Raw genomic sequence first — 27,325 nt, forward strand, 5'->3', positions numbered from 1 at the left:
CCCAGCCTGGACCCGAAGCCGCTGGGTGCCGATCCGGACAATAACCCTTGTCGCGCTCCGCTGCCAAATATCCAGGGCTCCACCTGTTGGAGATAGCCTCACTCTCCCCCAGCAAACGCACCCGTCATCCTCGGCGATCAAGAGGGGCCGCGCTTTGCAAGGGCTCGCCATCACATCACAGCCCCCGCTGCGCGCCGTGTCGCTGACGTCGAGGTATAAGCGATACCTAGCTACCTACCAACGCGATGGCCACTTCCAAGGCTGCAGAGCCGCTCGACGTGCTCCAGCAGATGTTTAATGAGGTCGTGAGTACCCGTCCAGTCCCCCTTGTGAATGGAGGCGCCTGAAGACACTGCCGTCTGCTCCATCTGCTGACCAACTAAACCGCAGCTCATCCAAACCGGCAAGGCCCTGAGAGCCGCCAGCAGTGACAGCAAGGGCAACATTGGTCCGGCTACGGCGCCCATTAACACCAGGATTCCCGCCTCCATCGAGACATTCAATACAGCCCTCGACGAGCTAGAGAGCGAAATAGTAAGCCTTTCCCTCGGTCCGCCAATCTGATTGTTGAGAGCCTGGTTAACGCTTCCGCAGCTAAAAACCAAGTCTGTGCTATTGCGCGATCTCAACCAGCTGAGGGCAAGTCGGAGGCTACCTCCCCCCCCGCCCCCGCCCGAGCTGAAGCCGGTTGCGCCTCCAGCTCCCATGGTCGTCGATTTAGAGTCTCCGGCCATATCCCTGATTTCGGCTCCAGGCATCCCTGGCTCTGGTCGGCTAACAAAGCAGAACAACAAGCCCGTCGCTCCTTTCCCGAACATGGGGTTTGACCTGGGCGCGAGTCCTGACGTTGCGGCTACTCTCAGCCCAAAGACAGTCCCCAAGAGCAATCCCAAGAATTCGCCTCGCCCGGCGCACACAACCGCCACCGCTGGCAGGCTAGGCGGTGCGCGGAAAGAGGCTAAGGCCCCCTCCGCTCAGCCTCCCAGGCCCGGCGCCGTACCACAATCTCAGGCCCCCCAGCCCTCTCCAACTTTCCATGCCAAATCAGTGCAGGCTGTTGGGCCAAATCTTTCAGTGTCGACCGGAGTGCGGGAGAATGGGGCCGCAGCGGCAGCGACTCAAGCAGCATCACAAGCACAGGCACAAGCGCAAGCGCCAGCGGCGGCAGCATCAGTGGCCGCCACGACCCAACCGGGACCCGAGAGCATTTTTACCAACATGAACTTCTCTCTAGCACCTCCAAGCGAAACACGGGGCTTAAATCAGGGCCGCCAGCCCCCGCAGCCGCCACCACCGCCGCAGCAGCAGCAGCAGCAGCAGAATCCAGATGTGGCCATGATGGGTCTTAGAGTAGGGGGGGCGTCAATCTTTGGGCAAGTCAATGACTTTGGTGGCGCTGGCAATGGCAACGGGAATGGGGCTTCTGCGACAGATGTCTCGCATGGGCAGCAGCAAGCGAACAGCAATCCAGGCGGCCGGGGCGCTGGCGCTGGCGAAGACAGCATGATGACCAACGTCGACGCCAAGATCGACGGTCTCTTCGACCTTGGCTCGGCCGGCATGGACATGGAGATGAACTACGACCTCGACGGGGACGGCGGCGACAACAGCAACTTCAACGACCTCTATTTCAACGGGACCGACGACAACATGGGGTCAGGCGAGTTTGACAATGCGTATTTTCACCTCTAGGCGGCTCTCTCTGCCGAGGAGAGAGCCGAAGCGACCAAAGGCCGGGGGGGCGGTAGTTGATAATGGGGCTGGAGAGCGGCATGGGTTTGCTCCTCAAGCGGCTTTTTTCCTTACTCTCTTTTTTTTCTTACATTTTTGCTTGCAGACGAGGTTACGTCTGTTGCTCCCGTTTTCTAAGCAAGATACCAGAACAACGTCCTTTTTCTTTTTTCCCTTTTTGGAGGGATTTGTCGCCCTCATTTTCGTCTCGTTTAATTCCAACGATGAAAACCCCAATCGTCGGACTCGACGCCGCGCGGGCTTACGGATACCGCTTTGTTTCTATTTGGCAGCCCAAAATATTTTCTTCCTCTCTTGTATTGTACATATTCCACATGAGAGTAGAGGGATTGCGTGGGATAAAGATATCAATTAATTATTGTCATTTTTCATACCAGTCTTTCATCTTTCATGACAATTAGAGAAAAGGTACCTATGCAGAGCCCCTGAACCCCTAAATAGATAAAAGCGCCTTATATACAGTAACAGAGAAAGGAAATAAGAACACGAAAAAGGGACAATTGAAAAGATGGCTCTGCCGTCTAATGCGCTCGCCTGCACCAATATGAACACAAGAAAGAGCCTGGCGGTAGCCAGATGCCTCCCCTCCTTTCCTCCCATCATCCCTTCGCCGGGTATTTCCCGCCCTCCCTCCAACAAAGTAAAACATAAACAAGAAATCTCAGATCAGAGTTTGACCATGAAAAGGAGAGACTGGTTGACAGGCCCCCAGCCTCTATGGCCCCTGGTTGACGGTCCACATGCTGCCGAGCATGCCCGGGAAAGCCTGGTTGCGCCAGTCGCGCCACTCGTGGTCGAGCAGGCCCCAGCCTTCGTCGGCGTCGACGTTGCCGTCGCGGACGTAGTAGCTGCCCTGGACGGCCCACACAGCCCAGTCCGCGTCGTTGTTCTGCATGTATGCAGTGATACACGCCAGGTAGCGGCTGTCCTTGGGCACGAGCCCGCGCTCGCTGCCGCCCGTCATGCCGACGCCGAACTCGCTGAGCACCAGCGGGCCCGTGTACGGCTTGCCCTGCTCCAGCACGAAGCCCGCGAACAGCCCGTACTCGGCCTGCACGGCGTCGCAGCTGGTGAAGGGGTCCGGGAACGTCACGGTGAAGCTGTACGCGTGCATCTCCCACACGTGCTTGCCGGCCCAGCCTGACGTGTCGAGCATCTTGCTGCGCACGTGCGTCAGGTCCGTCGTGCTCTGCGTGCCGCCCACCAGCACCAGCACATCCGGGTGCGTGGCGTGCACGAGGTCGCCCGCCTGCTTGACGTAGTTGTACCAGTCGGCCCGCCTGTTGATGCCCTGCAGCAGGAACTCGCGGATCTCGTTGCGCAGCGACATGGCGACCACGCCGCGGTGCCCCTGCGACCATGCCGCCATGGCCTGCAGCCCGGCCAGCCAGCTCTGCGTGTTGAAGAAGCGGCTGTTCCAGCTGTTGTAGCCAAACCCCGAGTCCCACCAGCCGTTGCCGTCCGTCAGGTTGCAGCACCACGAGGCGCGCGACACGTGGTTGTCGAGGACCGTCATGACGCCGTTGGCCCACAGAGTGTCGACGACGGCGCCGAAGACGTCGCGCGTGGTGGCGTTGGCCACGAACGGGTTGTGCTGCACGACGGCCGCGTACAGGCCCGACATGGCGGCCGCCGACACGCCGGCGGCCTGGCCGGCGGCGACGAAGGCGTCGGACACGCGGCGCGCCGGGTCGAGCGCGTGGTCGGTGCTGTACGTCAGGCGCACGCAGTTGAAGTTGTTCCGCCGGATCCACCCCGCGATGTACTCGACCGACTGCCGGTGCAGGCCCTCGGGGATGTGCGTCTCCATGTGCCCGGCCCAGTTGACGCACCGCAGCTTGACCCGCTGGTTGTTGGCGTCGAGGATCCACCGGCTCGACGACTTGAGCGGCAGGGCCTGGCCCAGCACCATGGGGATGGCGAGGCCTAGCACGAGCAGCAGCCGCGAGAGGTAGCCCATTGTTGATGGAAACCCGGACTGCCGGGTGGGAAGAAGTGCTGGGGTGACAGCTTGGGGCTGCTGGCAAGATAGAGAAAAATCAAAAGGAGACGTCAAAGAGGAAAGAGAACGAGTGTCAGCAGGTTCCGGGGTCCCTGAGCGAGCGAGTCGAGCCTGGAGGGGGCGGGTGACATAAACAACGAGAGATAAGAAGGGAGAGAGGATGGAAGAGAGCAATGGCAACAATCTCCCCTAAATATGAGTGACGCCTCACAAACAGGCCCGAGGAGAGATAAGACGGAAGCTGGGTGGCTAGCGGCAGCAGAGGAGGGCAGGCAGGTCTGGACTTGTGCATGGGTGGGCAGGAGACGAGATATATAAGTCGGCGGGTTCCTACTGGGGGGTCTCGACAAGATGCCACACCCACACCCACACCCACACGCACTTCCACAAACCAAAACCATCCCCATGGCCAGCGCCAGAGGGAGCGTGATAGGGCGAGGAGGGTAGGAGGGAGAGACAGAGGGTAGGGGGTGATCTGGGGAATGTGCTGGGGTCGGCGAGGTGACTACCGTAGCCTCGTCATAGAGTAGGTAGGTAGTCTAAAGGTAAAGGCCCCGAGGGCTTGGGAGCGAAGAAAGGCATGGCATGCGAACTTCCCGTCCCCCATTCGGCAGAACGCTTGGACGTTCTAGGCGTGACGTTACGCTTCAGTCGAGTTATTCTCCGTATCTAGAGATTAGTCCCAGGGCCGCACGTGTGAGAGAAAGGCCTTCTCCAAAATAGGAGACAACCGCAGCCAGCGAAGGCCAGTGTCTCAATAAGACATTGATTGGACGGCGAGGGTACAGCAACGAGAAAGAAAGGAAAAATGATAATAAAAATACCATCCGAGGCCAGCCGCCGACGGCATGGCTACCAAGCAATTTGCTAGTGTTGTACACTATCCCCCTCCCTCCTATAGCAAACCCGCACTGACGTCGAAGAAGTTAAATAACCTATACTAGGTATACTACCCCGAGGCCAAAGGGGGGGAGTATTTGGGCGGGACCCATGGCCACGCCTTGTGATTGGGGAGGAGGGGGCGCATGAGGAGGTTTGGAGACTCGGGGGAGGCAAATCACGGGGAAAAAAACACGTTCTAAATTTTAATAACAGGACAGAACGTACCGGTGCGTCTCTTCTTCTCCTTATTCTTCTTTGCCAACCGAATCGATCCATTCCCTCGCGGTACTCTCGCGCAAACCAACATCAGGCCTCTCACTTAAGAAGGACGGACGGAAGGGAAAGAAGAGAGAGAAACGAAAGAAAAGAACAGACCAGGTTTTTTTCTGGTTTGTTTCCTTCCATCCCGAGGTTGCTTTGCGCCGGGAAAAAGGGGTACGTACTATCGTGACGAAACTGCGCAGGAAGAAAAAGGCAAAAAAAAGAAACGGCCGTCGTCCACTGTCTCTTCCCGCCCGAACTCCTATAACTAGTCCTGTTCACCTTGCCTTCCCTGCCTATCTCGGGTTGCCTTCCATATACACATACATAGCAATGGTAGCAATATGCCCGCCCGCCCGTGCATGCATCGACCAGCCGTGAAGGGATCTAGCAAATGGGAAACTAGTTCTGCATTTTTTTCCCGCTAGCAGCGTAACGTAGCGGCAGGCAATGGATAGATGCCACGAAAAAAACCTAGAAGTTGCTCCTTGTCCAGAGTTTGTTGCTGGCCGAAGGAGCAGAGGGGAGGAGAGAAGACGGGAGGTCGTTGTCTCTCTCTCCCATGCAAGCAAACATCCAGTAGATGTTGTTAGCCAACCCGCGCCGCATGCGGCATCCACGGATGGAGCAGCCACCGCGGGGCCAGGCGCGATGGAACCTTCCCTGTCCAGGCGGTCGCCGATGCCATGCCATGCCTATATCAGGTGGGCTGTAAGGCACTGGCTGGGCATTGGTTGGGGCGCACCGGCAGGTGGCTTGCGCCACCAGCGCGGGGTCATTTAGGTTAGGATTCAATTACAAGGTGCCTGCTAGCGTGCAACCCCAGAGGCCAATGATGATCCCAAGATCGAATTCCCGCTGCTGCCAAGTTTCACACAAACCTGAACCTCATCTCGCCCCAGAGTCCGGTGCTCTTGGTGCTCTTGATCTCGCCACAGGCATTTCTTGGACTCCTCTGTAGGTAGCTTGATTTCCTCGCGACCTATTGTGCCCGTCCGCTACGACAACGAGCAGCTGATAGGATGGTCCGCTGATAGAGTCCCAGTCCCCGTTTCATGTGAAATCAGGCGACGGCCCTCTGCACTTTTCACTGGCAGCAGTAGTCGATTTTGCGGAGAAAAAATTGTATTAAAACTAAAGTGTAAAATGGACTTGTGGGAATTTCATGACGGCAGCGTCTCGTGGTGATGGATGGTTTCTATGTTGGAAGGCGCGCCTTCGTCTTCCCTCCCTCCCCTTCCAACCAGGGACAAGTCAAGGTAATTTATCGCCACAATACTCACACACGTGTGATTGACGCGAAATACAAGAAGTATGCATAATTAATAAACTTCATTTGTCCGTCGTTGCACTCAGCCGGGTGATGAGTATTGCTATTTCCAGCCCGTCTCGTCATAAGTCGTAAGTCGTCGTAACGGAGTGTACAGAACAAAAGCGCTGGCAAGCGCCATTACTAGTAAGTGAGTGAGCCACCGACGAGCTAGGTTGGCGACAACATGAGTGTGATAGACCCCGCTCGCCGCAACACCGCGAAGCCTATCGGGTACTATCAAGTAGTGAAACGCGAAAATGACTGGGCGAAGCCATCGCCTCAGGCAGATGTGCCGGCGTCAACGCTTGCTGCCACTTTGGCTTCGAGTTCCCGGCGCTTTGCTAAGAGGCTCTTGAAAGCTCCTAGACACCGAACCAGCGCCTCCTCGTCGCTGGTGCAAAACTTGTAGCTCTTCTCGTCCGTGATTATTTGGAGGCAGTGCCTCTTCTTCCGGCTCGTCGGATCAATGTCCACAACGTTGACAATCGAGGATAGGTAGACGAGGAACAAGACCGAGTACTCGGTCTCGTCCTTGTAGAGAATGAGGTTCCTTGGCCGGAGAACAGCCCATGACTTTTTCCACTGCCTGACTCCGCCTTTGCTCCGGAGGAACCACATCCATCCTTGCCAGATGACGCGGTCCGGGTCGTGCTCGATGTTGATTCCGCTGATCTGGCTGGCGTTCACCGGCCCCATCCCGGGCCTGGGTTGTGCCGAGGAACCCGGCGGTGATTTGACAGCGAGGCTTTCTATAGAAGCGCCCGGAAATCGCTGCACATCCGAATCCGAAAAGTCCGAGTGCGAGGCAAGTTCGGCCCCTGACATGCCGGATGAATCTACCTGTGAAGGCCGCCGAGGTGACGCCGGGAACCGAGTGCGTGGTTGCGGCTCCAGAGGTTCGGGAGAGCTCGATGCAATCCGCTCCGCATCCGACACCAGCCGGTTGACATCGGTATCAAACTGAACACCTTTGAAGAATCGCTGTCCCGCCACGGGACTCGCTAAGAACATCTCCTCCTCCTCCTCTTCTATCCTGGCGTCTTGCCTGATCAGTTCTGCCCACTCCTGGGCGTCCTTGAGTGTGGGTGCCTGAAAGTGGTAGTTTTTGGATGGCGAAAAGAGACCAAACACGTTGGGTCTCTTGTTCTTTGGATCCTTTAGCAGCGTGACCGCAGTTAAGTCTGACAGGTATATCTTATGCCGCAGCTTCTCCTCCTTGTCGGACTTGTAAATCGAAAGCGCATTTGGGCGTAGGACCAGGTATATTGTCCTCCATGCCTAAGCCCCCGTCTACAATCAGCAAGCATATTCCATGTGGAATGGCTAGGCACCTGCCAGGCAGGCCGTACCTTTGTCTTTTGTGTGCGCTTTTGCACGTAGCCGCTCTTGATGACACGGTCGAACTCGAAACTGCCGTTTTGGTTGACGGGCGAGTAAGTGTCAAGACCAAGATGGTTTCTTAGACGGGCTGCGGTGGAAAGCGTGGGCATTGCGATAGAGGTGGGCGGAATGGCCAGGTTAACTCGGATATCGCGAGGCTTTGCCCCCGCCGACGACGTCGGAGGCTGTGTTTGCAGGTCTGCCATAATGGTCCGAGCATGAAACCGCAAGATAGAAGCTGTGCGCTGCAAAAGAAGATAAAAGGGCGGTAGGAGAGGTCGTGAACAACGGGCCCGTCGAGAAGCGAAGGGAAGTAAGTCTAAGCGAGAGACACCTTGGGGGAGGGGTTAGACTAAGTAAAGAAGCAATAGAAACGGCCACCTGATGAGGCTCGATTCGGATGACAGACTTGTCGATGGGCGCAGCCAGGCGGCGTTGAAATGGCAGTGTCTCGCACGAGTGAGTGGCTCTTGCTGGGTTGGCAGCTCGTTCTTACGCGCGGTCGGACTTCCTGGTTGGTCTGTTCAATCCACAGGGAAGAACTGGGGGGTCGTGTGCGGGAGGTGTGGGTCGCGTGGGATGGCAAGTGCCGGCCTTAGTGCGAGTGGATGGCGGGAGCTCTCCAGGCTGAAGGCTCCTTCGACAGGTCTCACAAGGCGTCGCTGATGAAACTCTGCACCATTCAACGGCAAATAGGAGCGCGGCTTTCAGAGGCCGTTAGCGACTTCTAGAAGCTATCGTCATTGGCATCGACACCTCGTGACCCACGAGCTGCGCATGGAGGAAGTCATGGACGGGAGCAACAAAGCCATACTAGGAAGATACCTTAGGTAAGGAAAGTATTTACCTACAACAGTCACAATATAGCGGTCAGAGGAAGGAGCTCAAAACCAGATGGGAGCCGAACGACTGGGTCAGGGGCACAGGACCGGCGGCGACGAAGTCGAGTTGCGGCGAAACAAGTGGACGGCGGCTCATGCGCAGCGGAGAACAGAGTTTAGACGGATCGGGTCTAATCGACACGCGGGGAATTGCCTAGGTCGCCTCGTGCAACCGTGGCACGACTCTGCATTTGATGGCTCTGAGCAGCCGAGACGAATGCTTCATGCGACGGAACTCGCCCAGTGTCGAGTGGTTGACGGACGGCGGGGCGGATTGAGGGGGGCGCAATGGGCAACCTGGGACTGGAGAGGGCAAGCTCGAGCTTGTTTCTGTTTCAGAGGCGGACGGTCTGAAGATCAGGCCCAAAGCCAAATCGGGGTCAAATCAAGCAGCAGCAGATGGGTGGAACTGCACTGGGGGGTGTGTGAGGTGGTGGCTGCTTTTTGTGTGGGGAGCGGGGGCTAGAGGCTTGATTTAGCCTATCTGGTGGCTCAGAGTCGAAATCTTGGCGCCAAGATGGAGCACCCGACGTTGAACCAACACCCGTGGGGCCGTGTGTGACAGGAAATGGGCGAGATCTCAACATTCTTCTTTCTTTGCTATTACTGATCGTCGCTTTGCCGCGCCCGGCGAGTTAATGACAGCTCTGCAAATCAGGCTGCTTCTCTCCAAGCGGGCTCTCTCTTGATTGATAACAAAAGAGACCGAAATGTCTTGAGAGGGAAACAGCAGTGTAAAGAGAGGAAACGATCTGAGGTAACTGTTAACACAGGTGCGAAATACGAATAACCTTGTTCAAGATACCTGCCTTCCTCGTTCTGCAGCCAAGACGGCCACCAGCCCGAGTGAATCTTCGATCCGGTGACCCCACATTATGTTGCCCAGCGTTAAATGGTGTAGGGTTCCTCCGTACTCCGTACACTGTACACTGTACATCGTGCTTGTGCTTGTATTGGATATTGCACATCGCCATTTCCAAGCAGCAACCACGATTCCACGACGAGGTCGCTTTGCTGAAGTCAAGATCGTTTAAATTGCTCGGCGCTCTAGCAAACATGAACCCGACAACCTCGACTCTGTTATAGGAAGACGCCGAGGTGATCTCGACGATCCAAGTCGTTGAAATGGCACTTTCGGGAAGCGCCTGATCCATCACTGGATAGGTAGGCACCTGCGATGCCTCCAACACTTACACCACGGATCGGAAAGTCCTGGATCTAAAGCATCTGCGTCAGAGCCACCCGCGGAGGATTTCCCGAGTGTGAAATGAAGTGAGTAGGTAATCCGATGTGCGGGTGTGCGCACACCTGCTGTTCTTCCAGATCGACCTCCTCAACCGGGGTGCAAAGTTCCATCTTCATCGCCGACTGGGAGGTGTGCCAAATCGCCTTGCAGCTTATCAGATGGACCACACAAGGTCCATTGCGGGGCTCTACAAGCCGCCGCCGTTCCGGGACATTTGATGGCGAGAGGTGCCGGTTCGCGTTTCTAGCCTGGGTGCCTGGTGCTGCGCAGCAGACTACGAATGGCAACGGGCAATATTGACGCCGTCCTTGCCTCTGCCTCTACCTTTGCCTTTCACACTATGATCCAAGCCTCGGTTCATCAGCACGCCGCCTGATTTTGACAGGTGACGGGCGACAGGCTAGAACTCGAGGCGCAGTGCGAATGAACACGTCGCCGCCAATGGCAAGGAGCTGCTCTGGACGCCTGGCTGGCATAAAGACCGAGACTAGTATGAAGCAGGAGAGCTGGCGTGCCTATTTCACAAGCCGTGATCCTGGGGCATTTTTACCCACCGGCTGATGAAAGCGTCTCGGGGGATGAAGGTGGTGTATGCGAGGCTGACGAGGGCCTCTCATTCAGCGTCTCACTGCACGTTTCTTTCAGCCGGCACAACAACTGGCCAATCCCGCATTTGGCATGCCGGACTGCGCGAATGCGTCGTCTATGGGCGACGGTGAAACAGGCCGCGGATTTTAGTTGTGGGAAAGGTGACAAGATATCCGGATTCCGTGCTGCTGCCTTTCCTTCTGAAACAGGTAAAGGGGGATGCACCTGGGGCACATGGACCGTCTGGCTTCCGGTTGCACTTGATCCGCGTCCAGCGCAATGACTTCCACACTTGCAGGTTCCCGAGTTCAATACCCCCCCACACAGAGCGGAGCGCGCCACAGGCAGAAAGAAGTGTCGAGGCTGCATTAAATGCGGTTGCCATCCCGATCATGGTGTGGCCGGCCGGCCTCCTGCTCCTCGCTCTACGTTACTGGTGATGCCAGACCGACCTCGACGCGGAGCAGTGCCAATAATTCCTCCAAGTCGGTCTGCTGCGAGCCAAACATGGTCGATCGCGTGCCTCCATAGACACCGATATATCGGTCTGACCTAATATCCCTTTCGCTTCTCTTGCTGTCTCCCCGTCTTCTTGCGCTGCCGGCAGCGGCAAGCGGCGAGGAGCACGGCGTGGACGATGGCACCAAGGCCCGCCTGTTAGTCCACCCTCACCCTCCTCGGGCCTCCGGGCCTCCATCGTGGCCGAGCTGACACGGAGATTTGTAGGGATTCTCAAGGCTCCTCGGGTGATTCTCGTTCTTGTATTTCCCTTTATTAGCTTTATTTTGTATTGTAAGTCGTCTTTGATGCCCACCTTCGAAGCTGCTCGGTGCCTGGTGCTCACGATTGTCCTTTTGGGCTAGTAATTCTTCTACTCGGCTGCATCACCGACTCGCTGAGTACCATCTCGCCCGTGGTGGTGAGATCGAACGGCCCGGTCACGGTTGGCGGTTCAGCAGTCCGAGTCGACCTGCGGGTCGGGTTTTGGGGTGAGTTGACTTGTCTCCCCTCCGGCATATATTATTACCTCGCGCTCTCATCCTTCCGACCTTTTCTCATGTTTCACTAAGCGATGGCTTGCTAACTCTGGGCATGGGGCATGATAAGGCGTCTGCTTTGGGCCTGCTCCTTTCGACTGCACTAGCAGTGTGAGCGTGTCTCGGTCAAAGTCAGCAAATGATGTTGCGAGGGAAATCGCAAGCGATCATGGGGGAGGAAACGTAGCGCTGGCCAATCTAGCGCTCGGGTTGCAGGCCAACTTTGCCATGCTCAGCGGCATCTTTCTGCTGATTTTGTTGATAGCCGACATTATTGCGAACCTGGTCCAGCTCTACTTCAACTCTCGGGGCACCGTCGTCGGCGAGCTGCACACCAAGGCAGCGCTGTGGGCTCGCAGCCTCGACTGGGCGGCGGCGGCAGGTGCCGTTACGTCTTTCACGTCCTACCAGACCCTCGTGTCGGTCACACCTAATCTAATCCGGGTGCTGTCGCCAACGCCGCTGACAATCACGGTGGGGATGATGGCCTCCAATCTGTTCGCGGCCGTCGTGGGGACGACGATTGCAGGAGCAGCCGTCAACACGTTTTTAACAGCACGGGACGCCGCATGGGACACTCGCCGGGCACTAAAGGCGAGAGGCCAGGGCCCGGGGGAATCCCCTGGGGGCATCGAGATGGACACCTTCAAGCCCGTTTATAGAGAGAGGCCTGCTTACGAGGTCTTTCCATGATAGAATTCGATTCATTCTTTCGAGCCGGCACGGGCATCTGCGTCGTCAGGCGCGGAATGCCGAGAAGAACAACGAAGACTTTGCAAAGTAGAAAAGAGTCACAAGATATATCCTATAGCATTAACGACGCTAATGTCAAATTGCAACCTATGGTCGTTGATACGTCTCTAGGGATGTCAGGGGATGGTTGTATTGTATGTATGTACGCATACATGAACACACACGGCCGACCCTAACCCTGGGTCTGTCTTTACAAACCCTGAAGTACCAGCACCAACAGCCTAGGCGCAATCCTCCCCACGCCTCATTCGCAACCACTAATAAGCCTCAGGTTGACTTACTCCCCCTGAACAGGAAATACACCGGACAACTTCTCAGCGGGCTGCTATCCAATATCAGTTTAATTCGCCTGTCAACCCTCGATTAAGAAATCCAAAAGTGGGCCGTATCGACAAGCTGCTGTAGCATTTGAGAAGTGGAAAAAGAAAGTGAGCAGTGACTCAGTCAGATCAGCTCACAACCCTCGCCCTGCCTCTCAACGCTTGACGCATATTTATCTACATCCCCCCCCCGCCTTTACTTGTCTCGGCTTGCGGTTTGGCTTGGTGATGGACGAAGTAACTAAGCCCGCAGTGGCCGGCGGCTCACTCGTGCGGCCATGCACAAAGTGCTGGGCCCAGGAAGCGACTCTCGATAGCAGATCTCATGCTGTGTGCAGGTATGTTTTATGCAGATGTATATATATATCACATATATGTTATATTATATTCATCACAGACACCCCCAAGCAGCTCTGCTTACCTGTCTTGTCATATCCATTAAGAATGATAACATTGGCTAACATCGGATCTCAGGGACTGCTTCGCCAAGTTCATCTCGACCAAGTGCATCAAGCAGATCGCCATCCTCGGCAAAGAAACGCGGGCGCCGGGCGGGCCCCCGGCGGCCAGCAGCACTGGCGCCAGCACCAGCCCCCGGCGGTACCTACTGGGCCTGTCGCTGGGCGTCTCGTCGTCGGTCCTGCTGCACCTACTGAACGAGAACGTCGAGTTTCAGCTGGCCAAGGGCCGCAACGCCCCGTTCGAGCTCACCGTCGTGCACATCGACGTCTCGTCCAGCCTCGTCCCCACATCCACATCCACATCCACATCCACATCCACATCTACATCTACAGCATCAGCACCGGCAGCAGCTCTAGAGAAATACCGCCAGCGCTACCCGCGCTTCGACTTCCAGTGCGTGCCGCTGAGCGCCATCTTCGGCCTGCGCACTGTTGACTGGTCGAAGCTGCCGGACGTGCAGAACATCAACACCACGGCCCCCTCACCACCATCACAGGACCAGAACCAGCAGCAAGAGCAAAAGCTGCGGCAGCTCTTTGACGGCCTCGCGTCGGCGGCGGCGCGCACCGACGTGCTGCGGCTGCTGGTGCGGCACGTGCTGGTGGCAGCGGCGCGCGACGGCGGGTGCCAGGCGCTGCTGCTGGGCCACAGCACGACGGCGCTGGCCGAGCTGACGCTGGCCGAGACGGCCAAGGGCCGCGGCTTTGCGCTGCCGTGGCTGGTCAACGACGGGCTGCTGCCGGTTGTCGAGTACGAGTACCATGACAGTGGAACAGCCGCTGCAGCAAGGAACAGCGATGGTCCTGCCGCTACCGCTGCAAGCATGCTGGTCTACCACCCGCTGCGCGACGCGCTGCGCAAGGAACTAGTGACGTACGCGACGCTGACGGCGCCGCCGCTGACAGCGCTGATCTCGGACGCGCCCGACGCGGCCGTCGCCACCTCGTCAAACGGTGGGAACGGGGCCGGAGCGGTGGTGTCGCACAAGGACCTCAGCATCGAGGAGGTCATGGTGCGGTACTTTGCCGAGGTGGAGACCAACTACGCGTCGGTGGTGGCTAACGTGGCGCGGACGACGGGCAAGCTGGTGCGGCTGGACAACAACGGGACCGGCACCGGCGAGGACGGCAACGGCGCGAGATGCGGCCTGTGCGGCATGCCGCTTGACGAGCAAGGCGACGAGCGGTGGCGGGGCGAGCTCGGGGAGGCCAAGGATGACCAGTTGTTGTCGTCGTCGGGCCGGATATGCTATGGCTGTGAGCGGTCTACCCGGGGATAAATAGATAGTAGACCTAGGGTAGGGTTTCTAGACATTGTAATGAAACACAAAAGAGCACTTCCAGCGAACGGGGAGAGGTTGAGGTTATGTGAATTTATGCCAGAGCTTTCATTTGAAATTGAACCTCTCGGTGCCAAGCCCCCCCTATTTTATAGTTATATATATACATCTACGACAGGCATCTTGTGAGCCTTTTGGTATATGTACGCGACAACAACAAACGAAATTTAGAATTAAAAAAAAAAGGCTTTTCAAAGGCTACCCACGAGCCAACCCGAGCTTTCTTATGCTTTTTTCACGCCTGGACATGGAATAAGTAAGCACCCAAGTACGTATCCTGACACACTCGCTTTCCCTATCAAAAACGCCAAACATATAGATGTATGATCTACAGGGACACGCGCCAAACATGCAGACCATTTATTCTACAAGGACGAGGCTGGTATTATGCGGTTCTCTAGCTTCCTGATCAGCTTGTTCGTCTGCTCGGCCAGACTCAGCGTCAGGATGGTGTGCGGCAATATCCGGGCCAGGTGGGGAAGGAAGCCCTTGTAGATGGCCAGGAAGCCTTCTGTCCTCACTGTCTTGGCCAGGCAGTCGAACACGCCCTTGTACAGGTTGCCGTTCTGGTTGTACATCCGAGACATGATGGTGTCTACTCAGCAATTAGCGCCGTCACACAAACGATACGAGACTCGTGGGGACAAGGTGGTAGGGGGAAACAGAGGGCGGCTTACCCGGCGGGTGCATGACAACACACACTACGAAACCGCTGGCCGTGCTGCTAGCGAGGTGGAGAGCAGGCCCTTCCTCCATGCCCAGATGCTTGACGAGCCGGCGCTTGGCAAAGAAGTAGGTAGGCAGCTGCACCGAACTCCCGAAGCCGGTCCGGATCATGGCGGCGCCGACGCCGCGGTACAGGCCGCGCACGCCCTCCGACTTGAAAATTTGGCTGAGACCATCCCAGGCGTTGCGATACTGGTGCTGTGTGCCGACAGGCCGGAAGGGCGAGAAGCTCTGCAGGCGCGTCTTGGCGAGGAAGAAGGGACTCCCGGCGGCGGCTCCGAGGATGCCCGAGGCGGCGCCGCAGAACATGTTGATGCCTAGGCTCTGCGTCTTGGGGTCGCGGAAGATGAGCCCGGTTAGGGTGTTGCGCATGGGCTCGTAGAAACCCAGGCGGCAGCCGTTGAGCAGCACCTGGTAGATGTAGGCGCAGCCTAGACCGCGGTAGATGCCGCGCAGGCCCTCGTGCCGCACAATGACCGACACGCCATGGACGGGCCCGCGGTAGTGGTGTGGCTGGTGACCTTTGGACTGAAGCTCTCCCTGCAGCTGCATGCGGATCTTGACCGTCTCGAACGGATGCGTTGCCGTCACGGCACCACACGCGGCAAGGCCGCCGGCAAGGAAGGCGCTATAGTGGTTGGTCGCAAGCCGCTGTTAGACAAGACTCGTGGGTCTGGGAGAAGTTGCCATTGGCACCATTGGCGCACCTACCCAGCCGTTGTCGACATTGTGTCTTAATGTGTCTGTTTCTCCCTCTCTGCCTCTGCCTCCGCCTTCCCAGATATTTAGATCCCCGAAGGATCCGGCGGTGAGAGGATTTTCGTGGAATGAGTCGGCGGGTGAATTCACCAAGTGTTGAGCTCAAACTTTTGCCGTCGTCGCCGTGACTGTTTGGGCCGAATTGGGTCTGATTGCTCGTCTTGTGCCGTCAGAGAATTGAGGTGGTGCCGTCAAAGGAAGAGCGAGCAGCAAGAGACGGAAGGGAAGACGGGAGGAAGGCTCTATTGACAGCCGCGTCTTATATCAGAATCCTCGGGCTTACTTCTCGTGTTCCGGCTCGGTGGGGCGTGAGTTAGCCGTGCTTGGAATTATATAGTATGCAGACTTGTCTGGACTGTACGTGCAAGCATCCAAGCCAAGGCGGCATTCACTCGGGAGGGGAGGCCGAAGGCGCAGGCTGCGGAGTCGGGGCCTCAACAACCTTGAAGAAAAGGACCCTCCCATTGAGTTTATAGCGGGCTTGGCCCTGTGGATTTTGGAGCTGCAAGGTCCCGGCTGCAAGAACCCATCTCCGGCTTTCGGGATGGTGTCACCGTGCGACGTGCGCGGCCAGTGACGGCTTTGGGCCAAGCCACTAAAAGGGTTAGGGTTCTTTCAAGAAGACTACAAAGCTTGTCTCACCGCCTTCAGACTTTGGCAGACTTGCCCGCCAGCGCCAGCGGCTGCGCGCAACAACTCTAAGCCATGAAAGGGCGATATACCACATACCTACCTTACTAATCACAGGACTGGGCACCACCAGTCGTGCGAAAAGATGGCCTCAACCCCGATGGACGTGGACGAGGCACCGCCATCGCTCACAAGCCTCAATACGACCCCGTCGCTCAACATAACCCGGACGCTGGGTGTTAATGTCCCCAGCACCACCAAAGTGAGCGACGTTATCTCGGCCTTCAGACCAACAAAGGTACCACCGACAATGCCTCCAGATTTGCTCGCCGCACGCCGCCCGCCTCTTGCTTACTCTTGTCTCCCAGCTATTTCATCGCGACGACGTTAAAGAGGGCAAGCCACAGCCCCACATCCTCTCAATCGACTTCGACGACCCGGGTGAGCTTTGCATGACCTCGGAAAGCGACGAGACAATCCAGATATACAACGTCAAAGATGGCCGTCACGACAAGAGCCTTATGAGCAAAAAGTACGGCGTAAAGCTGGCCAAATTCACTCACACAAGCTCGAGCATCATCTATGCCAGCACGAAACAAAACGGTGAGGGGCATCGGCCGTGACCGCCTGGCGCATTATGTACTGACAAAGTCCTGCGGTTTTAGATGCTATCAGGTACCTGGCCACGCATGACAATTCGTTTATCCGCTACTTCGACGGCCACGAGGCATCCGTCACGAGTCTGGCGCTGCACCCTGGGTCTGATAACTTTATCTCATGCAGCCTGGACAACACGGTGAGGATGTGGAACATTGGGTCTAGGCAATGGGTCGCTAAGCTTCTCCTCCCTGGCCCACACATCGCGGCCTGGGACCCCTCTGGCAACGTCTTCGCCGTCGCACTGCCCGCCAGCGGTTCGGTGATTTTGTACGACTACCGAAACTACCAGAAGGCGCCATTCGCCGTTTTCGACGTGATGAAAGTTAAAGGGCCGGCTGAGCTCGAAGCCGCTTACCGCGGATGGACAGCGCTCGAATTCTCCAATGACGGGAAGCACCTCCTTTTGGGTTCGCGCCTGGGCGGCCACTTTCTCCTCGACGCGTTTGACGGCACCCTAAAGGCGTACTTGAAGAAACCTGGCGGCACGAGACGTCTAGCCGTGGGGGAGATTGAAGGAGGCTCGGTCGAGAGTAGCGGCGACTGCTGCTTCAGCCCGGATGGCCGCTATATACTGAGCGGTGCTAAAAAGGACCTCCTCGTCTGGGACACCCTGGCGACACCCGATCACAACAAGATCCTCGAGACGGCACACGTCCTCGACGATAAGAGAGAGGCGGCAGTGGTCGCATACAACCCTCGGTACAACATGTTAGCCACAGCAGATCAAGAGCTTTTGTTCTGGATTCCCGACCCGCATGCGTAGGTCGAAATGTAGGTGGATGAGTGGGCGTAGCGTTGATCTCTAGTAATATAACCAACTGGGGACCGGAAAACGGGCTGGCAGCATTGAGGATACCCCTGTTTGCATCTTTGGGCGTACTTGGATGCGTAAAAAGGGGAGGTAGGCATTTTTGGTTTTGACACGGAGCCTGGATTGATTGCTGAGTGTAATTTCTTCATGTACCAGGAAATGCTAGTAAGTGTTGTGTCAAGGTTATGCATGTACAAGTATGTACAACAAAAGTACTCTGTATCATTAATAGAATCAGCAAATTTCAGAACTTGGCGAGTATTCTGTGTGAGGTTCCTAAATGTTACAGGGAAGTGTAAGATGGGAGTTGTGGGGAAGGATAGACGCCATTGAAGCTTGCTATCGCTCCCCCGCATCCCAGGTGAGCCCCACCATGGGCCAAAACTCCCCATTTGATGCCAAAACCTCCCAGCCTTTCCAAGCAACCCTTGAACGGCAACCTAACGCCCATCGCCTTTACGACCCATTGGAGTGCCAAAGATTCAACCTTTGAGCTTCCACACCAAGCTAGTACACATAACCGAGGTCGCTCGCCAACTTGCCTGGGGAAGTTGTGGTGGTTGTGTGTGTGTGTGCGCGCGCGCCCGCGCAAAACCCTACCAGCATCCATCTATCTATCTGAACAACCGGCCGCCTTGCCGACGCCACCGACAAACAAGAGAACAACAAGAACATGCCGTACTACGAAAAGAGTGAGGACTGGCTCCGCGAGTCGGCGCTGCTGCTGCAGGCGCGGCCTGCAACTGTACGTTCTCGTCGTCGCCCTCTTCTTCTTGCTTCTCGGCCTCTAACGAACACACAGACTCGCGTCACGACAAAGTACCATCTCAAGCCCGCGCGCCGGTTAACCAAGGAGCAGAAGGCGCTGGCCAAGCAGCAGGTCGCAGCCGGTGGGAAAAAAGCGCCTGGACCTGAACCTGCGCCTGCAACCACAACAGCAGTGCCGACGAAGCCGCCGCGCGGGCACCTGCTGCTCAAGACGTTCGACCCGCAGAGCGGCGTGGCGCTCAAGTACAAGACGTCCAAGGCGGCCGAAGTGACACGGCTGGTACAGATGTTGGGGACGCTGGGGCGGCGCATGGCGGCGCTACCCGAGGTGGCGGGGGCGGGGCAGCAACACGACGAGCCGATGCTGGACGCTGAGGCGGCGGCAGCAGGGAGCGGGACGCAGACGCCCGTGCCGACGGCGGCGTCGACGCCCGCGGCGGGAACTTCGGGGCAGGGGCCGCAGCCGGGCGGTGGCGGGAAGGGTAGAAAGAAGAAGGGCAAGCGGTGAGCGGGCGGCAGTTCCAGCTCGTTGGGCAAAGTAGAAAATAGAGAAAACGCCGTGTCTCTTCAAGAGGTGTATACATATATCACAAAGTATGCAAAAATGAGAAAAGAGGGTGGGTGGCGTTGACGGAGTTGACTTACAGCAGAGCAAGCACAACTTTCAGGAAGATATTGAGTGCGTGCTTCAGGGGCTGAGCAGTAGTATCCTTCGGCCTCGACGTGATCACCAGCACTCAAAACAGACAAACTTCTTCAAAGTTAGATTCAAAGTCCTAATTCCTAGTGATTATGACTACCCTATCTACTCATACATGCCAAACAAATGATTCGTTTTCCCATCGTCCTCCGCACATGGTCTACCATAAGTCCCGACGGACAGGACTTGGAAAAATGCAAAAATCCGAAACGCCTAGACTCCGCCAATGTTCAACATGGCCCGCGCAGTATTTACAATGTACGGCAATGAATATCCAATCCAACGCCGCGAAAGGCTAAGCCAGATGAGAAGCTTGCAGACCGCCGCCGACTTCTATGCCAGAAGTATGCCCTAAACAGATAAAAAAGAGTGACAAAAGGCAGTGATACGAGTACACAGTTGGGTATAAGAGGTCGTGATAGGCATGGGGAGGGTAGAGACAAGGTGTGGCGGCGAGGAACTTCAAAAGTCCTCGTCAAAGGCAAAGTCGCCGCCAAACTCGTCCTTGTTCTCCTCGGCCTCCTCCGCCGTGGGCTTCTTGTTGGTGCTGGCCATGACGCCCGCCTTCTGGTACTCGCCTACCCGCTTCTCGAAGAAGTTCGTCTTGCCTCCCAGCGAGATGTTCTCCATGAAGTCGAAGGGGTTGGAGACGCGGTAGACTTTGTCATTACCAAGGGCAACAAGCAGGCGGTCGGCCACGAACTCGATGTACTGCTTCATGAGGTTCGAGTTCATGCCAAGAAGCGCGCAAGGGAGAGCCTCTGTGAGGAACTCTTGCTCAATCCGGACCGCGTCAACAATGACCTCTTCAATGACCTTCTTGCTCGGCCGGTTGTTGAGATGAGAGAAGAGGAGGCAGGCGAAATCCGTGTGCAGGCCCTCGTCACGAGAGATGAGCTCGTTGGAGAAGGTCAGGCCGGGCATGAGGCCACGCTTCTTGAGCCAGAAGATGGACGCGAAGGCGCCGCTGAAGAAGATACCCTCGACGGCGGCGAATGCAACGAGGCGCTGAGCGAACGTTGACTCCTTATCTGTGATCCACCGAAGGGCCCAGTCGGCCTTCTTGCGGATGGCGGGAACTGCGATGGTTAGTTAAGATCTGGCGGTCAATGGTGACAAGTAGCGACTTACTAGTATCAATGGCGTTGAAAAGATGGGTGCGCTGAGCTGGCTCCTTGATGTATGTGTCGATCAGGAGCGAGTATGTCTCAGAGTGGATGTTCTCCATCATGATCTGGAAGCCGTAGAAGCAGCGAGCCTCGGGGATCTGGACCTCGCCGCTAAAACGCTCAACGAGGTTCTCGTTGACGATGCCATCTGACGCGGCAAAGAAGGCGAGAATGTGAGATATGAAAAACTTTTCATCATCGTTGATCTTGTTGTTCCAATCGTGCATATCCTTGGACAGATCGATCTCTTCGGCGGTCCAAAAGGAGGCCTCGGCCTTCTTGTACATTTGCCAAATCTACGTGGATCCGTTAGCGCGCGGAACGAAAAAAAAAAACACTTAACGCGTCGCGGACGCGTCACATACCTCGTGATACTTGATGGGAAACAGCACAAAGCGCTGCGGGTTCTCCTGCAGAAGAGGCTCGTCGATCTCCTCTGGCTTGGTCGTAGGAGCTACAATGACCTTTGCCTCCTCCTGCTTGAGGACTTCTCCCGTCTTGGAGGCAAGGTGCTTGGCGTCCATCTGTGCCTCGAGTGCTGCGACGTCGCTATCAAAAGGCTTGTTCTCCCTGTTTGTGGTGGAAAAGTTGAGTTTCTTAATAGGTGACTCCATCTTCAGCGACTCAATTGCGGATGCAGCCTGCAATATCGCGCGTTAGCTTCGGTCCGACACGGCTGACACGTTGGACAGGCGACGCGCGCGGGGCAGCGTCACGAACCTGCTTGGACGGTGTGATCTCGACGGCCATTGTGGTGGTAAAAAGAAGCAATTGGGTTACTGAGAGGTCGGGAGAGGTTTGTAGGCCGCGAGATTAGAATTTGCGGATGTCAGGTCTGGGGGACTGTTGTGGCGAACTGAGTGTTGAGTAGGTAGACGAAGCAGACAGACGGCGAAGGGGAGGCGGGAGGCGCGATTTCTCTTAAATGCTGCACGTCAGCACGTGGTCCCACTAACTAAAATAAATCTCGGCGCCCGTTTTTTTTCGCGTTTGGACGCGACTCGGTCTGTGCTCATCGTCCAGGCACCGAACACGGTCAACACCAGCCCCCCCGCCTGCCTCCACCATCCCTAGCAATCCGAACCCTCAGATATCCACTCGTCGTCGTGTCGCCCCTTATCAGATCCGGCTATCCCCGAGTCCGCGAGGCGAAGCGCTCCCAAGCTACCCCCAGGCTCCACTATGGCTCGATCACATCGATGCCATTGGAAGACCTTCGGCGGATATTCCTCAAGTCCACACTTTAACTACCAAGCATGCTCCTTGCAGACTGGCAAAACGTCCTGCCCTCATATGGAATAAGACGCGGAAGCATCGTTCGTTGCTACGCGGCCTGCTAAAGCTCCGACGAGCACCTAAGGAACCGAGTAGGTAATTTATATATACTCAGATGTTTCCTCGTTAGTAAATGCAAAAACTATGTACGAACCTTTGCTTTCCCCCGAAATGATAAACCCAACAAACACCCAAGAGACAAAGGGGGAAAAAAAGAGAGAAAGAAAACGGCATCGTCGTGTCAACGCCGATGCCAAACCCCACATCCAAGAATCCATCTTGCACGCGCCATGAATTTCTCGAGATCCCGAACTAGAATGCTACGCAAATACTCCTCGACTAGTACTGCCTGCTATCGCCGCCCTTGTCACCTTTCTCAACATTGACAAACATGCTGGCTGTCGAGCTCGATCCATCCGTCCGGCTAAGCTTTCCCCTTCTGGCGAGAGGGTGGGAGCGTAAATCCTTTGGGAAATTTCTGCGGTGTACGTGCCAAATCTGACATTGCGAAGAGATATGAGTCAACAAGCCAGGCATTCCTCGTGTTTGCACGGCATACCGCACCGGCGAAAGCGCCTAAGACGGGGAAGAAACTTATTGCGAAGTCAAACACCACATTGGCCACCATCATTCCCCGGAGCTCCCACGGCAGACCGTCCACCAGGCCTCCCGCCTTCGTAATCAGCTTGTATGCCATCCACAGGTCGCCAAGGTCACCGACACTAGGAATCAAGTACCTGTCAGCTAGCTGCTTTCTCCAAATGTGACAAGATGCCTTGTGAAATAGGCTGGAAATACTCACATGGGAATGAGAGCGAATATAGGAGAAAGGCCGAAGGTGAAGCCGCCAGTGCATGGAATATGAATCCACATGTCCCATATATAGGCTCTGTGCCGGATATACTTGAGGATCTCCTCATCTTTAGGATGTATGAATTCTGGGTAGTCGCGCTCTTTACGCCTCCTACAACAGCTTCTTCCTTCCTTGTAATAGGGGTTCTTCGGTGCAAGAGTCAGCATCGGGGCGTGTAAGTATGGAAGCGCTCAACGTACATCGGCGTTCAAGTTTCTCTCTCTCGTCTTCTCACGTCCGTCCTCCGAGCGCCTCGGTTCCTTTTTTTGACGATTAGTTTTGGCGTTCTTCATCATTAAATCATAACCCTTTCCGGCAAGCTCCATAGTTAGTCTTTCTCTGCCATTTCCCGGCGCTAACTTCGCATCGATTGTTTTTTGGACAAGTTGCTTGCCAAATCTCTCTGCAGCTTTCTTAAACGGTTTTGTAATGAGTGCGCCCATGATGATTGCACAGCCAGGGTGTTTTGTGTGCGTGCGTGCGTGCGTGTGTGTGTGTGGGTGGGACTGAAAGAGTGATTGTGGTATGAACAGAGTCCGCGGAGTTCTAGGGGACTTTATCTATCAAATTCACGGATTTGTCTGTTTCTGGCTGCTACGAGATCGGGGCGGGTGGTGTGTGTATTGTAGACTTTACCTTCGTTTCAGGTGCGTGCTTGGAAACTGGACTCGAAAACCATTAGATTTTTGGCCTGCCTGGCCGAATCATTAGATGAGGCGGAGACTGGGCGACCTATCTGGTCACTTCCAACCTAAGGTACCTTAGTTTATTAGATGATGGACTACACAGCGCCTCCTTACCCCTTGCTGGACGGCCCTTTGTCGATGTCTAAACATCAGCCTCAAACCGCTGACAGTTTCCTGCCTGGGTTTGGGGATGACGTCCTTGTGCGGTGACTGCCACGCGCTTGGCAAGGTCCTTTACCGCTGTACGAATAGTGGGCCAACGTGGTTAGCGGATTGACTTGCACCGCCACGAGCCTTGGCGATCTTAGCCCAGGCATAACTGTGGCGTCGGTATTCGTCGATAGGCAGCGTTGGTCCGTATCAAGCCACAGACGCTGTACATACAACGGACAGCTGACGGCGAGCTAATCGCAGCTGCTCCGCCAGGTAAGGTCTATGCAAACCTATGAAGGCCATCCACGTCGACACCACAACCACGGTGCACATCACGACCTGCAGATAGCGTCCGCAGCGCCAAAACACACAAAAACCTAACCGCATTGCTGTTCTACCGCAGCGAACGGAATAGCACCTCGCGCACTCTCCGCGCTATCAATCAACCCGTGCGTTTTGGGGCACGCTGTTTGCCCGCTGGGCGCGCGCTGCCCTGCCACGCCCCTCGTTCGATCCCGCCGCCCCTCACCTGCCCTAGTCACCTCAGGCCACTAGGCCAGGTCGTAACGGCCTCAACAAGACTTGACCAGGTGGCCAGCTTCAGCCTCATCGGTCTGCAACTCGGACCCAGTCACCCAGCCCGTTTCGAAGCCCCGACACTTGACTACGACATTCAATTGACAAGCCCTGCCGTCTGTAGCCGTGTCGTGGATATGCGAAGCAGATTATGTCGACATGGCCGAATCAACCATGCAACTCGAAGATTGTATGTTGCTGCTACTCACTCCTACTACTCCTGCTACTGATTCTGTGGCTCGTCCGGCCCGGCCCACCCACGTTGCTTGCCCCCTTTCTCCATTTCTCCGGCCGACGGACCGAGGGACGGACGGGTCGAGTCGCGTTGCGTTGCCTGCTGTGCTGCGCGTGTCTGTTGTTGATAGGATAGTCCGCTTACTCGTCTACAGGGCTGGATGACCTTTGCGTCCGCTTCATCATAAACCTCCCCAAAGAAGATCTATCGTCTGTCGCACGCATCTGCTTCCAGGTGGAGGAGGCACAATGGTTCTACGAAGATTTCATCCGTCCGCTGGACCCCACGTTGCCGTCCATGTCCCTTCGCAGCTTCTGCCTCCGCATCTTCCAGCACTGCCCGCTGCTTGCATCCTTCTCCGTCGAAAACCACATGCGCGCATTCGATCAGTTCCTCCAGTACAAAACCCGAGTCCCCGTCAGGGGTGCCATTCTCCTCAACGAGGCCATGGACTCGACCGTTCTCGTCAAGGGCTGGAAGAAGGGCGCCAACTGGAGCTTCCCGCGCGGCAAGATCAACAAGGACGAGGACGATCTGGACTGCGCCGTCCGGGAAGTGTACGAAGAGACGGGCTTTGACATCAAAGAGGCCGGCCTGGTGCCCAAAGACGACGAGGTCAAATACATCCAGATCTCCATGAGGGAGCAGCAGATCCGGCTCTACGTCTTCCGCGACATCCCCATGGACACGCCTTTCCACCCGAGGACGCGGAAGGAGATCAGCAAGATCCAGTGGTACAAGCTCTCCGAGTTGCCAGCCTTCCGGAAAAAGGGCAGCAACCACCCTAATGACCTGGCAGCGGTAACGAATGCCAACAAATTCTACATGGTAGCCCCATTCCTTGTGCCCTTGAAGAAGTGGGTTGTTCAACAGCGGAAGAAGGACGAGGCCCGCGCGGCCAGTCATTCCCACCTGCCTGTCCATATCCCCATTGAGGAGCCTCTCACCGAGGACGATATTGGAAGTCACACGGAACCCCTGGCTGGGCCTTCCAACTGTACGCCGGCAATCGAAACCCTCGCCGGAGCCACACTTGAACTCCAACGTCTCCTCAAGGTGCAGCCGCCAATCCAAGGCCTACAAATGAGCCCCTCTACTGCAGTCAATCCCGACAAGGGTGAGGCCTTGATGGCAATTCTACAAAAGAAGGGCGAGCTTCCGTCCCAGCAAGCTCAGACGAGCCAGCAAAGCCAGCCGAACCAAAGCCAGCCGAACCAAAGCCAGCTTCCCCACACGCCATTTGACCTCACCTACTCTAACGCACCCGAGCCCCATACCCCACACCATCACCATCCCACGCAGAGGATGCGCGTCGACGACTACCAGGCCCCTCCAACTTTCTCCGTTCGGCCTACCTCGAACCAGAATCTGCCGGGCGGCTATTTCAATCAGATGCGTGCCCCTATTCAAGCTCCCCTCCAGCATCAGTTCTCCGGCCGAAACCAATCCGTAAATCCGAATCATATGCCGCGTAAGGAGCCTGTACTGTTGCACCCACAGCCGCTGCCTCCTCAGGTTCAGCAATCTCTCCTCACGCGGGCTATCCTGCCCACTCCGAACATTCCGGATTCGACTGCTCACGGCACCATGCAAGCCCGCCATATTCCTCAAAATGTGTTTGCAGCTAGCGATCCGGAACCCTTACAAGCCCAGCAGCAGCCGTCGAATATCCCCCCTCAGCTGACCAATCACAAGATATCATTGTTGAATGCCTTCAAAACCGAAGACCGGGAATCGGGTGAAAACAAGGCATCTGTTGTCGGCTCCAGGGATGGCGCCGGGCCGCAGTTGAACAGTCAAACGCAGCATCCATCTGCCCATTGGGCGAACTTGCCTGTTTCGCAACAAGCCAATGCCGCAGCGCAATACCTGCCGCACAACATGGCTCAAGCCGGGAAGCCTCGGTTTGATAACAATGCGCCCCAGACCATGGCAGCACCGGCCGGTCCATCAGCCTCTGTTCCCCATCCTATTCAGTCTACAGACTCTCACCGCTCGATTTTGCTAGACATGTTCAAGAAGCCGGCGCCGATGTCGTCGCCAAGCGGCGAGTCGATCACTAACAAGAGCAAAGGAAAGGAGCCGGTAGTCTTTAAAGGAATGGAAGGACCCGGTGGTCCCATGTCCAAACCCTTCTCAGCCGCAGAGGCTTTGGCGTTTGCGTCAGATGCCAGAGGTGCACCATTGCGGATGAACCCAGAAGTTAACCTGCCGTATCGGGCGGTCCAAATTCTGAGTCGACCGAAGCAATCCGAGACCGACAAGAGGCAAAGTTCCGTTGTGAAGCAGGTTCCCAGTCAACCTGTTCCCGGCGGCACTACACGCTATGAGACTATGATCACTGGTCAGTCTAACTTGCCATCTCCGAGGAGCCGTGGGGTTGTGTATGTATCAGAGAGTCAGGACAAGATGCCACAGACAGCAGGTCTTGTGTATAAGCAGTCACCGCTGCAAACCCATTCTGCAACACATTCTGCGCCGGCACCCCAGTCACACCAACCATCTGGGACCGTCTCACGGCAATCAAACGCCATCCCGGAACAAAAGCACAAGCTCCTGTCACTTTTCGGGAAGGGACAGCCTTCGCCGACTGGGTTCGCGGGTGGCGAACAAGCCAAGATGAAGGAACCAGCCATGTTTGAGCAGGTCCGGTCTGGCACCCCCCGGTCCCGCGTTGCATCGTTGGCCTCAGCATCTGGGGATCACGGCCAAGGCAGCGCCCCAGTCTCGCGGCGGAGTAGCCAGACACCAATCTCTCCTGCGGACCGCAACTTCCTTCTTTCTTACCTAGAGTCTGTCTCGAGCGTGGGGAGATAGGGGCACTGGCGTTGGGGTGAGATCTAACGTCTTGGTAGGCGGATTTCACGTTTATGGTGGGCTGATGATAATTTGTATGAACTTGGAGGCGGTCCGTCGGGCGGCAGGCAATCGGGACTGGCTCTACCTACCCAGTGTTCGTTCTTTTGGCCAGCAGCGAAGAACGCAATTCAAAGTTGTGGGTTCCTTAGCGCTGTATGCGATTATCATTCTATCAGCATACTTATCTTAGTTCGGACACTTGGACAATGCAATCTAGGCCAGCTGTCGCGGCCGTGATGAATAAGGCGAT

The 27,325-nt window shown here is 56.3% G+C and overlaps 11 protein-coding genes across 11 annotated transcripts; 6 read left to right on the top strand and 5 right to left on the bottom strand.

The window, feature by feature from the left end:
* Positions 1 to 245: 245 nt before the first annotated feature.
* Positions 246 to 1,692, top strand: B0T26DRAFT_750371 (uncharacterized protein; the record flags this gene model as incomplete). The annotated part of the gene is made up of 3 exons (XM_060445210.1): positions 246 to 305; positions 391 to 534; positions 595 to 1,692. 3 exons carry the CDS (start codon positions 246 to 248, stop codon positions 1,690 to 1,692), a joined length of 1,302 nt encoding a protein of 433 aa, XP_060298979.1.
* A 775-nt stretch (positions 1,693 to 2,467) lies between these two features.
* Positions 2,468 to 3,712, bottom strand: B0T26DRAFT_674673 (glycoside hydrolase family 5 protein; the record flags this gene model as incomplete). Its single annotated transcript, XM_060439734.1, has 1 exon — positions 2,468 to 3,712. The coding sequence occupies one exon, from the start codon at positions 3,710 to 3,712 to the stop codon at positions 2,468 to 2,470; it is 1,245 nt and encodes a 414-aa protein (XP_060298980.1).
* A 2,461-nt stretch (positions 3,713 to 6,173) lies between these two features.
* B0T26DRAFT_246839 (uncharacterized protein) lies at positions 6,174 to 8,082 on the bottom strand. Its single transcript, XM_060433975.1, has 2 exons — positions 7,559 to 8,082; positions 6,174 to 7,487 (listed from the first exon to the last, which is right to left on the bottom strand). The coding sequence occupies exons 1-2, from the start codon at positions 7,793 to 7,795 to the stop codon at positions 6,489 to 6,491; spliced, it is 1,236 nt and encodes a 411-aa protein (XP_060298981.1). The 5' UTR covers positions 7,796 to 8,082; the 3' UTR covers positions 6,174 to 6,488.
* A 2,725-nt stretch (positions 8,083 to 10,807) lies between these two features.
* On the top strand, positions 10,808 to 12,416 carry B0T26DRAFT_246890 (uncharacterized protein). Its single transcript, XM_060433978.1, has 5 exons — positions 10,808 to 10,960; positions 11,031 to 11,096; positions 11,168 to 11,293; positions 11,412 to 12,232; positions 12,389 to 12,416. The coding sequence occupies exons 1-4, from the start codon at positions 10,942 to 10,944 to the stop codon at positions 12,032 to 12,034; spliced, it is 834 nt and encodes a 277-aa protein (XP_060298982.1). The 5' UTR covers positions 10,808 to 10,941; the 3' UTR covers positions 12,035 to 12,232; positions 12,389 to 12,416.
* On the top strand, positions 12,417 to 14,224 carry B0T26DRAFT_246874 (uncharacterized protein). Its single transcript, XM_060433977.1, has 2 exons — positions 12,417 to 12,752; positions 12,889 to 14,224. The coding sequence occupies exons 1-2, from the start codon at positions 12,643 to 12,645 to the stop codon at positions 14,153 to 14,155; spliced, it is 1,377 nt and encodes a 458-aa protein (XP_060298983.1). The 5' UTR covers positions 12,417 to 12,642; the 3' UTR covers positions 14,156 to 14,224.
* Position 14,225: 1 nt separating this feature from the next.
* Positions 14,226 to 15,647, bottom strand: B0T26DRAFT_246866 (mitochondrial carrier domain-containing protein). Its single transcript, XM_060433976.1, has 2 exons — positions 14,893 to 15,647; positions 14,226 to 14,810 (listed from the first exon to the last, which is right to left on the bottom strand). The coding sequence occupies exons 1-2, from the start codon at positions 15,491 to 15,493 to the stop codon at positions 14,581 to 14,583; spliced, it is 831 nt and encodes a 276-aa protein (XP_060298984.1). The 5' UTR covers positions 15,494 to 15,647; the 3' UTR covers positions 14,226 to 14,580.
* Positions 15,648 to 16,265: 618 nt separating this feature from the next.
* B0T26DRAFT_705199 (WD40-repeat-containing domain protein) lies at positions 16,266 to 18,115 on the top strand. Its single transcript, XM_060441741.1, has 3 exons — positions 16,266 to 16,628; positions 16,699 to 16,933; positions 16,996 to 18,115. Exons 1-3 carry the CDS (start codon positions 16,476 to 16,478, stop codon positions 17,751 to 17,753), a joined length of 1,146 nt encoding a protein of 381 aa, XP_060298985.1. The 5' UTR covers positions 16,266 to 16,475; the 3' UTR covers positions 17,754 to 18,115.
* Positions 18,116 to 18,474: 359 nt separating this feature from the next.
* On the top strand, positions 18,475 to 19,077 carry B0T26DRAFT_642991 (signal recognition particle 9 kDa protein-domain-containing protein; the record flags this gene model as incomplete). Its single annotated transcript, XM_060437497.1, has 2 exons — positions 18,475 to 18,691; positions 18,743 to 19,077. The coding sequence occupies 2 exons, from the start codon at positions 18,475 to 18,477 to the stop codon at positions 19,075 to 19,077; spliced, it is 552 nt and encodes a 183-aa protein (XP_060298986.1).
* Positions 19,078 to 19,351: 274 nt separating this feature from the next.
* On the bottom strand, positions 19,352 to 21,343 carry B0T26DRAFT_705205 (ribonucleotide reductase). The gene is made up of 4 exons (XM_060441742.1): positions 21,159 to 21,343; positions 20,804 to 21,079; positions 20,401 to 20,734; positions 19,352 to 20,348 (listed from the first exon to the last, which is right to left on the bottom strand). The coding sequence occupies exons 1-4, from the start codon at positions 21,186 to 21,188 to the stop codon at positions 19,732 to 19,734; spliced, it is 1,257 nt and encodes a 418-aa protein (XP_060298987.1). The 5' UTR covers positions 21,189 to 21,343; the 3' UTR covers positions 19,352 to 19,731.
* Positions 21,344 to 21,349: 6 nt separating this feature from the next.
* B0T26DRAFT_705207 (uncharacterized protein) lies at positions 21,350 to 23,061 on the bottom strand. Its single transcript, XM_060441743.1, has 2 exons — positions 22,226 to 23,061; positions 21,350 to 21,805 (listed from the first exon to the last, which is right to left on the bottom strand). Exons 1-2 carry the CDS (start codon positions 22,591 to 22,593, stop codon positions 21,775 to 21,777), a joined length of 399 nt encoding a protein of 132 aa, XP_060298988.1. The 5' UTR covers positions 22,594 to 23,061; the 3' UTR covers positions 21,350 to 21,774.
* A 1,079-nt stretch (positions 23,062 to 24,140) lies between these two features.
* Positions 24,141 to 27,033, top strand: B0T26DRAFT_641556 (uncharacterized protein; the record flags this gene model as incomplete). Its single annotated transcript, XM_060437354.1, has 2 exons — positions 24,141 to 24,171; positions 24,371 to 27,033. 2 exons carry the CDS (start codon positions 24,141 to 24,143, stop codon positions 27,031 to 27,033), a joined length of 2,694 nt encoding a protein of 897 aa, XP_060298989.1.
* Between the last annotated feature and the right edge of the window lie 292 nt (positions 27,034 to 27,325).

This window comes from Lasiosphaeria miniovina (assembly GCF_030549165.1).
Source record: "Lasiosphaeria miniovina strain SMH2392-1A chromosome Unknown B0T26scaffold_3, whole genome shotgun sequence".
Lineage (NCBI taxonomy): Eukaryota > Fungi > Ascomycota > Sordariomycetes > Sordariales > Lasiosphaeriaceae > Lasiosphaeria > Lasiosphaeria miniovina.

Coding starts and splice junctions, on each gene's coding strand:
- B0T26DRAFT_705207 (XM_060441743.1), bottom strand. CDS start 22,593: ATGGGACATGTGGATTCATATTCCATGCACTGGCGGCTTCACCTTCGG. Junction 21,806..22,225: donor TGGCTTGTTGACTCATATCT/CTTCGCAATGTC, acceptor TAAATTACCTAC/TCGGTTCCTTAGGTGCTCGT.
- B0T26DRAFT_705199 (XM_060441741.1), top strand. CDS start 16,476: ATGGCCTCAACCCCGATGGACGTGGACGAGGCACCGCCATCGCTCACA. Junction 16,629..16,698: donor CGGCCTTCAGACCAACAAAG/GTACCACCGACA, acceptor CTTGTCTCCCAG/CTATTTCATCGCGACGACGT. Junction 16,934..16,995: donor TGCCAGCACGAAACAAAACG/GTGAGGGGCATC, acceptor CTGCGGTTTTAG/ATGCTATCAGGTACCTGGCC.
- B0T26DRAFT_246839 (XM_060433975.1), bottom strand. CDS start 7,795: ATGGCAGACCTGCAAACACAGCCTCCGACGTCGTCGGCGGGGGCAAAG. Junction 7,488..7,558: donor AGCGCACACAAAAGACAAAG/GTACGGCCTGCC, acceptor ACGGGGGCTTAG/GCATGGAGGACAATATACCT.
- B0T26DRAFT_246890 (XM_060433978.1), top strand. Junction 11,097..11,167: donor TATTAGCTTTATTTTGTATT/GTAAGTCGTCTT, acceptor CTTTTGGGCTAG/TAATTCTTCTACTCGGCTGC. Junction 11,294..11,411: donor CCTGCGGGTCGGGTTTTGGG/GTGAGTTGACTT, acceptor GGGCATGATAAG/GCGTCTGCTTTGGGCCTGCT.
- B0T26DRAFT_705205 (XM_060441742.1), bottom strand. CDS start 21,188: ATGGCCGTCGAGATCACACCGTCCAAGCAG. Junction 21,080..21,158: donor AGATCACACCGTCCAAGCAG/GTTCGTGACGCT, acceptor GCGATATTGCAG/GCTGCATCCGCAATTGAGTC. Junction 20,735..20,803: donor TTCCCATCAAGTATCACGAG/GTATGTGACGCG, acceptor GGATCCACGTAG/ATTTGGCAAATGTACAAGAA.
- B0T26DRAFT_246874 (XM_060433977.1), top strand. CDS start 12,643: ATGGACGAAGTAACTAAGCCCGCAGTGGCCGGCGGCTCACTCGTGCGG. Junction 12,753..12,888: donor AGATCTCATGCTGTGTGCAG/GTATGTTTTATG, acceptor ATCGGATCTCAG/GGACTGCTTCGCCAAGTTCA.
- B0T26DRAFT_246866 (XM_060433976.1), bottom strand. CDS start 15,493: ATGCAGCTGCAGGGAGAGCTTCAGTCCAAAGGTCACCAGCCACACCAC. Junction 14,811..14,892: donor TGTTGTCATGCACCCGCCGG/GTAAGCCGCCCT, acceptor ATTGCTGAGTAG/ACACCATCATGTCTCGGATG.